The sequence below is a fragment of the Ovis aries genome, chromosome 9 (assembly GCF_016772045.2).
Source record: "Ovis aries strain OAR_USU_Benz2616 breed Rambouillet chromosome 9, ARS-UI_Ramb_v3.0, whole genome shotgun sequence".
Taxonomy (NCBI): domain Eukaryota; kingdom Metazoa; phylum Chordata; class Mammalia; order Artiodactyla; family Bovidae; genus Ovis; species Ovis aries.
Window position 1 is genome coordinate 12,843,883 of NC_056062.1, and position 13,287 is coordinate 12,857,169.

Genomic DNA, 13,287 nt, shown 5'->3' on the forward strand with positions numbered 1-13,287 from the left:
GAGGACACTGGCCATGAAAGGTCACCTGACAGAAACTCTGAGACAAAATTCCCCAATGAAAAACCTGGGCCAAGGGGTCACACCCAGCAAAGGCATAAATCCCATAACCCCAGGGAACCTATCATTCTATCTTGAGGGAATCCCAAGTTCTCCCTTTCAGCCAATCAAACTCTGCCCCTCTCTTTCCTATTATTCATTAAAGAGTCAAATCTCTTGTCCAAGTGACAAACTTTCAAAAATCTATGACTGCTGTTTTGTCCTCTGTTTCCACTTTCCAGTATTTTCTCTTCTCCACTGATTGTACAAAGTGTTTGCCTCTCTCTTGTTTGTTCTCCCGATAGCGTTAGTGGTAAACAACCACCCCCTGTCAATGCAGGTAGATATAGAGAGACATGCGTTCAGTCCCTGAGTTGGGAAGATCCCCTGGAGGAGGGCACGGGTAGCCCACTCCAGTATCCTTGCCTGGAGAATCCCATGGACAGAGGATCCTGGCGGGCTACAGCCCACGGGGTCCAAAGAGTCAGGCATGACTCAACATGCATACACACCCGAATTTCACTGAAACCCCTCTAACTCAAAACATAGAATATTAATCATCAATCTCAACAGAAAAAAATCTCTATCCTTAAAAGCTGTGAATGTTCTTACAAGGCTGATCAGTTACTCTTTACTAACATTCAACTAAAGGGTATACATTTCGTCTTAACCAATATACTGTCATTTCATTTGCATAGCTACTTTACATGTACTAAATTTGTATTTTATTATTCAAGTGTAACTCAAAAATAAGATCAATGGCAAAGAGATGTTCACTAAAGCACAGAAGTTTAAAAAAAAAATCAGTGAACACTACTATTCAGAAAAATAATATTAGTGGGAAAAAGACCCCAGTACAAATATGTAATGAATGCATATGTGAAGTTGGATCTACAAATGTAATAAATGGGCACCGTCTGCTGCCGATACAACATACAAATAAGGAAAACAAAAACTACTATCTGCCAACTGAATCTTACTGAACCAAGGGTCCATTGTGTTTAGTTCAACGTACTGACTGGAAATGTTGTCGAAGAGTAGCATGAAGCCATAAAAAGCTGTAAATATCTTTTAAACAAATCTCAGTGAGGCAAAAAGAACAATCATCTTTTCAGAACAAGTACCATAATTTTTTTAATATTACACAGATGAATTTTGCCTTTAATGATGAAGGAGCCCCAAACTACAGAACTATGTTTAAAAGTTAAAAATCTGTGTGCTTAAAAAAAAAAAAAAGGCCCAAATCACACTACTGCTGAGAAGCTTGTAAAACTAGTCTTAACATGTATTAACAATACTTTGCTCAGAAGAAAAGCAGCACAAGCTAAAATTCTTATTAAACAACTCTACTTGATGTCATAAATTACCAGTGGCATTCTTGATAGGAAACAACTATCACACATACACGGTAGCAGAAATTTACAACTGAAAAAACTACACAATATGAACTTCTTTACAACTGAGAAAACACCTAACCACACGATATGAGTCAACTCTTGGCAAATATCTAAGCTACTGAATTCAATGACTGTTTGATGCTTTTAATCTCCAAAACCATGCTAAATTAGGGACTTTTTTTTTTAAATTCAGTCAATGATGGTTTTTTAAGCAATGATATAGCCTGGAAAGGACATCCTGGTTTCACTCAAGGATGCAGTAGCTACAAGCACTACCTAAACGAAAGGCTCCTCTGTATATCCATATTATCTACAGCGCAGCCCTCCTCCTCCTGGTCTCAAGGAAATAAATCAAATTACAGCCACTGAACATTTCTCTTCTACCACATAAAGAAATGGTTTCATAAATACAAAATCTGTTTCACACTTATGAATCATGGTTGTTAAGTAAGAGATAAAATTAACATTTCTTTATTACACTGACAATGTCAGTTTTTCAAATAGCACTTCAATGATTTTTAATACATTCCTTATGTAGTATATTTAACCAATATAGTCAATATCCTGAACCTATTATTGGGAAAGTATTATTTTTGTTTTAAAAATAACAGGAATTTTTAAGAATACAAATAATTGGTTTCATCATCAAGATCAAACACTTTCCAAATTTAAAGGGTTTCCTCAATTATTAGAATATTTTTTAAATTTATTATCAGGCAAGTCTAAAAACCATACACAAACACTACATTTACATAAATACTTTGAGTCAAAAGCATCCAAAAGAGGACCAGAAATCTACTGGTTATCTCTCAAGATTAAACAGTGAGCATCCTAACTCTGGGCATCTGACAGCACTAAAGGTGATCCTCCATGTCTTTCCTATTTTTAAAACTGTTAAAGCTTCTCTAGGATTTCTGGAGACGATGAAATATAACGAAAAATTTATATAAGAAATATAATGGAAGACATTCAACAATAGCTCTTTAACAACCACAGCAACCAACCTATGTCAGCATAGGAGAACAAAACAGCAGTTATTGTTTGCTATCTTTTGCACTGTTAAAACCAAAGATACAAAATAACCATAATCTATAACTTTCCATGGCCTGAGAAATACTAAAGAGCCATTATCCTGCAAAGCTTTGGTCAAGACAATTAGTAAAAACCTAGAGAGTCCACTCCTCACATGAGGTGGCCAAAGTACTGGAGTTTCAGCTTTAGCATCATTCCTTCCAAAGAAATCCCAGGGTTGATCTCCTTCAGAATGGACTGGTTGGATCTCCTTGCAGTCCAAGGGACTCTCAAGAGTCTTCAACATCACAGTTCAAAAGCATCAATTCTTCGGCGCTCAGCTTTCTTCACAGTCCAACTCTCACATCCATACATGACCACTGGAAAAACCATAGCCTTGACTAGACTCAGTGGAAAAGACTCTGATGCTGGGAGGGATTGGGGGCAGGAGGAGAAAGGGACAACCGAGGATGAGATGGCTGGATGGCACCACTGACTCGATGGACGTGAGTCTGAGTGAACTCCGGGAGTTGGTGATGGACAGGGAGGCCTGGCGTGCTGTGATTCATGGGGTCGCAAAGAGTCGGACACGACTTAGCTACCGAACTGAACTGAACTGAACTGAGAGAGCCGAGTACAAACATCTGGGTAAGAAGCTTATCCTTTTTCGTTTATATCAAAAGTCTGTGAACAGCTTAAAGTTACAATAGGGTTTCACTAATTTACAACAAAATTTTTTTAATGTTTCCACTTTGCTATCATTAGAAAATATGTTGGCCTTTTACTGAACCAAATATCCCAAAGGACCAAAGAAATTTTGAAATAATCCAAGATAAATCCACTGCTTTATGGCACAATGAAATCTAAGCAATCCTACAAGGAGCTTTAAAAATTTCCCACACATATTTCCTTATATATCTTCAAAGTGTATGGATGCATACCATTAACACAGTTTTGCTTTAAAACCAAGATAATTGTAGCAAACAAAACAGAAAAATTTAGAAAATATTTCTATTTGTAGATTCTTAATAAAAAAGTTAAAAGTTTACAATGATATTGTAAATAAGTATTAACCAGAACTCAAAAAAATTTAAGTATTTCAATATCGAGTTCTAAGTCTTCTATTAGCAAAAGAAATATTCAACCAAAGAGACTTTTCACATGAAAAAAAACTTTTCACATCAACAGAAATTTTTAAAAAAGACTGTAAGTAAGAACACCAGTATTACTCAGGGACTAAAAGATAAATTTGCCAGTTGCAGGCCTAACAGAACATCCTTAAGGGTAACTGTACTTCTAGTAATAAGCATATAAGTATTCAATAATTGTTCTTCCTGAAATCAGACTAAGCTGTGAAACTTTGTGCATATAACCAAACAGTGCCAAAAGTGCTTGACAATAATTAGATATACTGTACTGACACAGGAACAATGCATACATAAAACAAAACTTTAAAAGCTTAAAACATTTAAGAATACAATGACAACAAAAAACAATGTAAACCTATGCAATAACACAATACAATGTATATAATTCAGAGATACACCATTATTAGCAAGCAATTAAAAAGACTTCAGTATTAAAGAGTTGTTAAAATGAAAGATTTTAAAAAGTGTTGAGTCAGAGTAATCTGAAAAATTTACAAATGAATAGCAGGCCACCTAATCCAAACTTTAAGTATTTATATCAAAACATTAGGTAGGAAATTTTTAAAAGGTAATGAAAATTACTGAAAAACTATAGTGCGTAAGTCTTGAGTCACTGAAAAACAGAACACTACCACATACACCTGAACTAAAAGCCTAACTTCTCCATGTGAAGCTGCTTTTCCTTTGTCTGATTTTAGCTTACAGAATAGCTAACTGCTCCAAAGTTTGTTGCAATATTTTCTCTGCTTTATTAAAAAAAAAAAACCTACATATTTTTCCACATATTAATATGATCTCTGAAGTAATCTCTTATTAAGAATCTGACTAGCAGTACAGAAAGCTATCCTCTGAAAGTTACTTTCAGTTACTTCAACTATAGATCCAAAAGAAGTGTCATCTGTCCAGTGGAAATATAATGCAAGCCACATAAGTAATTTTAAATTTTCAAGGAACCACTTAAAAAAAACACTAAAAACAGGTGAAATTAATTTTAATGTTTTATTTAACCAAAAATACCCAAAATATCACCTCAACATGTAATCTACATTTTTAAAACTTAATGAAATATTTTACAATCTTTTTCTTCACAATGAATGTTTAAAATAAAATGTGCAATTTACAGCACATCTCAACTAAGAGAGACTCATTTCAGGTGGTTACCAGTTAAGTGGATAGTGCTTGCTATGCTGGACAGCACAGGCCTAGAGCTCTTTCTCTGGTTTTTGAGCTATTACACAAGTACAAAATACTAAAAGACTTGAAATGAGAACACACAGTAAGAGCTAGGATGGGCACTGGGAAAGGTCAATTCAGCCATTTCCCTTGATTCCAACAGATGTAGGATTACATCACATCACAATTGATGAGGCAATCACTATCTGCTAGGAGTCCCAATTTATACCTGTTGTCATGATGTAATTATGAACAACACCCCCTATGATTCTCAAAAAAGGCACCCCATTCTGGATGATAAATTACACAGTTACCCTATCTATATCCACAACATCCTCAAAGATAACTCCACATTCTTTGGAAGAAAATTTAAATTCTAATTCTGATGACTAGAAAAGGAGCTCTAAATCCAAAGGAAAGAATCCTAAATGTACTACCCTCATCAAAAAAAAAAAAAAAAAAAAAAAACTGCTGAAAATTCCTTTTATTTTAAATTGCAGACTAAAAAAAAAAAGTAAGAATTACCTGTTGAACAAGGCATCTGGAAATTGGGATCATTGCTATCCAAAACAGGCAAACAGAACTGGTTACTTGCAGATCCTAGCATAGGATCCTTATCGCTGAGCATGTTCTTCAGCGAGTCCTCTAAGACATTTTGACTTGTACTAAAATCCTCACAGACTTCATTCTCCAGGTTGGATCCTAGAAATAGGGCATCATCTAAGTGTTCAGTAGGAATTAAATGATTAAATGTATCAACTATATCCATGAAGACTTCTGTGTGTCTTTCAGCCCTATAGAAAGACAAAAAAAATACCATAAGAAATAAAGCTATCAACTGATAATCACCTAAAACCAAATTATTTTAATAGTTTTGAGTCTATGAACACACTTAGGTTATTTCTAAATTGTTTAAAAAAAAATCCTCACTGCTTTTAGAATATACATTTGGACATGTAGAACGAATCTTTGGTAAACAATGTTTCTCCATCATGCATGTAGAATTTCATTTTAACAGAGATCCTATTAAAGGTTCACTTAATTAATTTTAGAGAAAAAAACTATGTATATATAGTCCATTAACTTGACACATTTGAAAGAATTCCATGGTTTAAATCATAAAAACCATATGTTTTTAACCACACTCTCTTCATAAATTTAAGACTCAGACACTGCATATTAGTAAAGGTCATATAAAAGAACTAAAATCAAATCATTTAAAGTACTGTCCCATATTTATTAAAACTGTAAACACCCTTGCTTTATTTACAACGCATTTAAATTATGTAAAGAAACACAAAAATTTTTTTGTGGGACAACAAGAAAAAAATGGAAAGAAACTATTAATTAAACCCAACAAATCAAAACTCAAAAAAACTACAGACACGCAGGCACAGATGTGCACACACACACACTTAGAGGGAGCATCTCTTTTAAGATAAAATAAATGTCAAGAAAAGAATGTATCAGAGATTTATATTTGTCTTAGTGAGCTATGTGGGGTTTATACAGATATCAAGCTAATCCCCTATTCAAACTGTACCTAGGCATTGCTCAACAAAGGTCATTTCAAGCTCTAGAGGAGCCTTAATTATCAAAAGCTGAATTATTACTGGTTTCAGAGAATAATGAACTAATAATGTATTTTGGGTGACAGGGAAGAGTCAACTACATAAGATCTAGTAATATTTAATTAGCTAGAAAATTCCACTAATTAACCTACAACATCTTGGATTTCAAAATTCCAAACATTAGCTCCAATTCTACCAAACTTTCCTCAAACTGTCCTTGAATTCTTTACCCTATAAAAATGAGAAGAGGAAGTTCAAAAACACTCTGCAAACTTACTGGGTGTATATTATATGCTGCTAAACATTTTGCCTACATTTTTAATTCACTTATTCCCAGTGATAAGAACAATAGACTCTATTAATATCCTAGTTTTGTAAACAAAAGGCATTTAAACATGTTCCCTGAAGGCAGAGCTAAACATCCAAACCTAGGTTTTAAGGCTATATGGCCCACTGCTGTAACTCTAACCCTTTGATACTAGTAGAAAGGCAGGTAGAAACTAACTAGATTTGACTCCTTAAAGGTTCTTCTTTTAAAAACATTTTCCAACAAATCAGTAGTTGCCTGGGGCCTTGGATAAGAGAGGGACTGACTGCAAATAACAGGAATGTATTCTGAAGGATGATGAAAATGTCCTGAAATTTGACTGTACATATACCCTGAAATTTGACTGAGTACATATACCCACGAAAGTTCACCAATCTGTTCATTTTAAAATGGATGCAGTTTCACTGCAACTCAATTTAAAATTTAAAGAAAAGGAAAAAAATGGCCTCTTACAAAAGTTGATCCTCTTCTAAATATAAGATTTTGGTATCTATTCTCAAATTTTGCAAATTATTTACACTGAAATATTAACAAAGCACCAAAATAAACTGATTATCTTACATGCATTCTCTAATCACAACATTTAGAGAAAACTGAGCTACAATAGTGATGAAAAGTCAGGAAAAGTTTTAATTTCCTGAAGCTATCTGATCTCAGTACCTAAGAAAGGTTCAATTATCATACATCCTCAATACTTCCACTAATATATTTTTAGATTCCAAAGAAATTTTAGTATAATAAATTTCTGGTAATTAAAAATAATTTACAAAAATGTTACTAAATGTTTACAAATTAGCTAGAACTACCAACAAATTTGTTTATCTGAATATGCTAGAATCCAAAGTTAATCACAAGCCAAAACAAACTCCTCTTCAGAGTTGCATTCCAGGTGAAACAGAGAAAAGGCGGCAATTCCAATTCAAGAAACAGTTATCTTTCTTCATAAATTTGTATGTTGAATCTACTAACTATGCACTCATTCCTACAGCAACACAAGTTTGGGAAATTCTACAAATTTCACCCAAGGTCAGTCTTTGTTGCACCAACTTCTGATCATGTGCATTTTGGGGACATTCACGACGTTCAGAAGGTACAGTATTATACGGCTTGAAATCACCGAGCTACACTGAAGACCAGCCCATTCTAAATGAGCAGTATTTTTTTTCAGTGATACTACTACTGAACCATCCCAAACTCTTTAACTGAAAAGTCCCTTCAGAACCTCTGGCAAAGCCGCTTTCTTTTTTAATTGAGACATGGTTGCCTTACAATGTTGTATTAGCTTCTGTTGTACAATGAAGCAAATCAGCCATATATACATATATATCCCCTCCCTCCTGGACCCAGATCCCAGCCCCCATCCCATCCCTCTAGGTCACTGCAGCGCTGAGCTCCCGGCACTACAGAGCAGGTTCCCACTAGCTATCTATTGTATACATGGTAGTTTCAACAGCAGACAATATTTAGTCTTTAAAGATCAATTTTTTTTAAAAAGTAAAGCACACTGTATATAAGATGGGTGAACCTAATTCTCCAAATTTTTTTTTTTTTGGACAAAACTAGTATGACTTATAAAGTATGTTGCACTGGATTAAATAAGCAGATTAGGCAAACAGTGTAAAAAGTCAAGAAAGACCAGTATAGCAAAGTTACATTTCTTTAATATCTTTAATTTATTCAGCAAGTGATCACTAAGCAGTTACCAAGACACATAGAATGTGCCAAGGCAACTGGGGATCCTACAAGACAAAATATGGTATAAAGCACCCCAAACTTATGGGTCCAAACAAGACAATTTCAACAGAAGTGTTTTGTACAATTGTTATAAACTGATAAGACTGAATTTTCATAAGTTGTTCCAACAGGCTTTGGAGCCAATTCCAAACAATGACAAAAAAATCACAGTATACAGCCATACGGCAAGATTGTCTTGAAAGTAACACTGATTGGAAGTATAAATCTTTTTTTTAATCAGTTTTATGTATCAAGTACTCAGTATCAAAAATAAAAACTCTCCATGCTAAACTGTAAAACAAATTTAGCCAACTATAGAAATATTAACTTACTTAACACAAATACCCTAATCTAAATGCAATGTGGTATCCTGATCTGGATCATGGAACAGAAAATAGAGAGTAGTGGAAAAACTGGTGAAATCAGAATAAAATCTGGAGTTCGGGTAATAGTAATGTTAATCTCTAGTTCTGATTTTTTAAAAAAAATTAGCATTAGGACTTCCCAAGTGGTCCAACGGTTAAGAATCCACCTTTCGATGCAGGGGACAGGGTTTGACCCTTGCTCAGAGAACTCAGATGTCACAGGCCTCAAGACAACAAAGCTCCAGGCTGCAACTACTGAGCCGAAGAGCCACAGGAAAACTGGAGCACTGCAACTAAGACCCAACGCAGTCAAACAAACACTACAGGAAAAAAAAGGACACTAGCATTATGTCGGGTGTAACAATCAAGAAAACTCGATTCTACACCATGTTTGCAACTTTTCCATAAATCTAAAACTACTTCAAAATAAGGTAAAAAAAAAAAAAAAAAAACCCACTAACCTAAAATACAGTGTCCTGAAATACCTAGTCATGCAGATAGACAAAGATAACTGATCCAATAAAGGAGAAATTTAAGAAATGATTCGGTGTCCCTTTTATTATAATTAAACAAATTGCCTGATTTAAACAAATTTCTGGGAATTCCTTTTTTCCCCAGAGGCTCAGTGGTAAAGACTCCACCTGTAATGCAGGAGACTTAAGTGCAATTCCTGGGTGGGGAAGATCCCCTGGAGAAGGAACTGGCAACCCACTCCATTATTTCACCAGGAAAATCCCATGAACAGAGAAGCCTGGGAGGCTACAGTCTGTGGGGTCGCAAAGAGTCAGACTCAACTGAGCACATACACACCAGACCAGAGTTTTTAGACTCTGAAGGTTCACTGCTGAAGGCCTGGGGTTTGATCCCTGGAAGAGGAACTAAGATCCCAAGAGCCACGCAGTGCAGCCAAAAAATAAATAAATAGACAAATTCCTGTTTCTTATACTGAAATTGTACTTATATGCATCTTTATATTTGGCATCATAAAGTTAATAATTAAAACATAACAAACCTATCCAGGATATATTTTAAGATGCTAATGAAATGTATTTATGCAATTAAATTGATAATATTAACTAGGGAATACTTATATATTAAAATCAGAAACTACTTCTGGGGGCTCACAGTCACACCTCAACATGACAATAAGATGCATAAGTCAGAGAACTGAATAATTTCTTAATTCAAAATTATTCCTCCATGCATGTATTTATCAAGCATCTACTATAAAGCACTATCGTAAGTATACCAGTGAAACAAACCCTATTATCAAATTCAAGGAACTTATGATGCAAAACAAAGTATAGACATATAAACAAATTTGAAAACAGGCAAACATCACAACAAAATATGAAAGGGTCAAACTCAAGGGCTCAGATGGCACCATAGAACAAGGCAGAATCCATGGGGCCAAGAAAGGCTAAGTAGGCGATGTGAGCTGGGCCCTAACGGTCCAGGGACTACTTCAAACAGATGAACAGCACGTGCTGACTATGAAAGGTAGAGTTTGGTCCTAATGGAAGATTTAGAAAGACTCAGAATACAACCAAAAATAAGTATTAGTACTAACATGCTGAATCTGAGTCCAAAGATATTTCCCACTTGTTTCATCTGTAACAGAGAATTGCAGTGCAGCCAAATTTTGTTTACACAGATAAAACCAACATATATTGTTTTCTAAGTGTTTCCTGCACGCACAAAATGCAAAAAGATTTAAAAGCATCAATGGAAAAAAATTACACTTCTACCAAAATCCCTTTAAATTAAGAGTGAATTAAAACGACCCCAAACTCTCAGAAATATCTTCAAAATAAAATTATGTATTTTATCACATTTTCTTTTTAAAAAAATCACACACACACACACACACATAGTAAGCTTAACAATAAATCACTGAAGCTATTAAAGTCGTGTGTGTGCGTGTGCACATAAGAATGTAGAGGAGGGGACAAACATATATCAGGACATTATAAAACCCAAGAATAATAATTAAACACTGTAATAGTGGTGAGAAGAGAAAGGCCTTCCATGTATGACAGTAAATGAAGGCCTTGTTAACAAGGGCAACATGTGAGCCAAAACCTGAAATGAGGCAGTGATCCACACATAAATGGGGAACAACAATTCAAGTAAAGACCTAAACGCAAAGGCCCTGGGTTCCTTCCAACCACTACACCACAGTTTAAATTAAGCTGTCAATTCACCAAGAATGCTCACTATTAGCAAATTCTAACAGGCGGTAGTAGTAGCAGTAAAAAGAAAAATAAAAGTACCACTACTAAAACAATGATAAAATGTAAAAATGTGCTCTGGTCGACAGTGCTCCACATCAGCAGTTCTCCAGCGGAGGAAATTACGCCTCTCCAGAGGGCATTTGGCCATGTATGGAGACATTTTTGGTCAACAAGACTGGAGGGCAGGCATGATACTGGCAGCTAGTAAACATACTACACTGCATTTAGGAAAGCCCCATTATAAAGAACTAGCCAGCGAAAAACCAGTGCTGAGGTTAAGAAATCCTGCTCTACACTTATTAATTTAATCCTCTCGACAATGCTATAATCCTGATTGTACAGAAATAAGTAAAATTGGGATCAGAGAGATTAAATTACTTGCTGTAGTCAGTGGTGGAGCTGAAATTTGGATCCCAAATGTTTCATTCAAGAGTCAATACACTTAACCACTACCTAGTATTATCTCTTCACAGTTAAATTCATTGACTATTATGTGCCAGGCAACAAGCTAACTTAAATATATAATGTCTTTAAACTTCACAGCCACACAATTTGGTGAGCTAAAGCTGAGCCAAGTTACACCCAATATTACAGAATAAGTAAGTAACAGAACTCAAAACCGCCTCTGACACACAGGTCAGTTCTTCACCACCATTAATACAACAAAGTTAAAGAAGAATAAATTATCCTTTTGGGACAGAGTCAAGAAAAATTACTAAATGGTTAATATGTGTGGTATGACATAATTCTAAAAAGCACATTTCTACAAAGCAATGCAACCTCATTACCTGCTCTACAAGCCCATTTCAAATTCAGGTCCAGTTTAGTCAGAATCTATGCGCAAGACTACCTAACAAAAAAACGAAGGATCATAACTTTGTCACTGAATTTATCAGGTAAAAAGAATATTTAAGAATCCAACATGACTGCCATACTAAGATCAGAGAAGACCTAACAACCTAGAAAAAGAACCCTCAAGCTGAAACTGGCAAAAGCAGAATTAATTAGCCCTCAGTGAAAAAGTTACCTTTAAAATTTACAACTATGATGCCCTATTGTCATTATCAGAAGCATCAGTACTTTGGATTAACCACAGAAATAGTACAAGCAGCTCGTCATCAAAACTATGGCAGTCCAAGTTAACACACACTTCACGTGTACTATGTGTGAGGCCCTATGCTAACTGTACTGCGTGCGTATCTCACTAGTCTCTCACAACTCTTGAGAAACAGAGTAGATGTGATTACTCTGTTTTGCTAATGAGCAATCTGAGGCCCAGACCATTATGTAGGTCAAGTAAGCTGTCAATTCACCAAGCATGCTCACTATTAGCAAATTTCTAACAGGTGGTAATAGTAGCAGTAAGAAAAAATAAAAGTACCACTACTAAAACAATGATAAAATATAAAAATTGTCCTGGTCACATACCCAGGACAGGTGTTCCTCAAAGATACTGCAGTGTAATTCCCAAACCACCACAATAAAGTGAGTATTGTACACAGTGAAGTAAGTCACACCAATTTTTTGGTTTCTCAATGCATATAAAAGTTATGTTTATAGTCTAGTCTACTAAGTATACAATAGCATGATGTCTAAAAATACAAGATACAAACCTTAATTAAAAATAATTTATTGCTAAGAAATGCATCATCTGAAACTTCAGCAAGCTGTAATCATTCTGCAAATGGAGGGTCCTTCCTCGATGCTAGTGGATGCTGAAGGTTGGGGTGGCTGCAGCAATTTCTTACAAGACAACAATTAAGTCTGATACACCGATTGGCTCTTCCTCCCACAATTTCTCTGTAACATGACATGCTTATTGAATGCACATTACACACCATAGAACTTCTTCCAAATTTGGAGTCAGTTTTCTCAAACCCTGCAGCTGCTTTATCAATTAAGTTAATGTAATACCTAAATCCTGTATTGTCATCTCAATCTATATAGCATCTTCACCAGGAGTAGATTTCTTCTCAAGAATCCACTGACTTTGCTCATTCATAAGGAACAATGGATGAAGCAACACTTCCTCCATTTAAATTTTATTACAGGGTTGCAGCAATTCAGTCACATTTTCAGGCTCCACTTCTGATTTTAGTTCTCTTGCTATTGCCACCACATCTGCAGTTATTTCCTCCACTGAAATTCCGAAACCCTCCAAGCCATCCATGAGGATTGGAATCAACTTCTTCCAAACTCCTCTGAATGTTGATCTGACTTTGCCCAGATCCCTTAGAGGAATCAGTATCTATGGTAGCTATAGCCTTACAAAAGGTATTTCTTAAAAATA

At 35.3% G+C, this 13,287-nt stretch overlaps 1 protein-coding gene across 3 annotated transcripts in view; it reads right to left on the reverse strand.

Annotated features, from left to right (window-relative positions):
• The window catches only part of PHF3 (PHD finger protein 3), a 90,438-nt gene that overhangs the window by 71,514 nt on the left and 5,637 nt on the right, over nucleotides 1–13,287 (reverse strand). Inside the window, exon 2 of one of the 3 annotated variants that reach the window (XM_015097696.4) lies at nucleotides 5,291–5,559. The exons of 1 other annotated variant lie outside the window; for it this stretch is intronic. In XM_015097696.4, coding sequence (XP_014953182.1) covers nucleotides 5,291–5,534 — 244 coding nt within the window. In that variant the 5' untranslated portion in view covers nucleotides 5,535–5,559. Of the gene's footprint in view, nucleotides 1–5,290; nucleotides 5,560–13,287 lie in introns of those variants that run through there. One more of the 3 variants, XM_042253852.2, reaches the window with a different exon arrangement.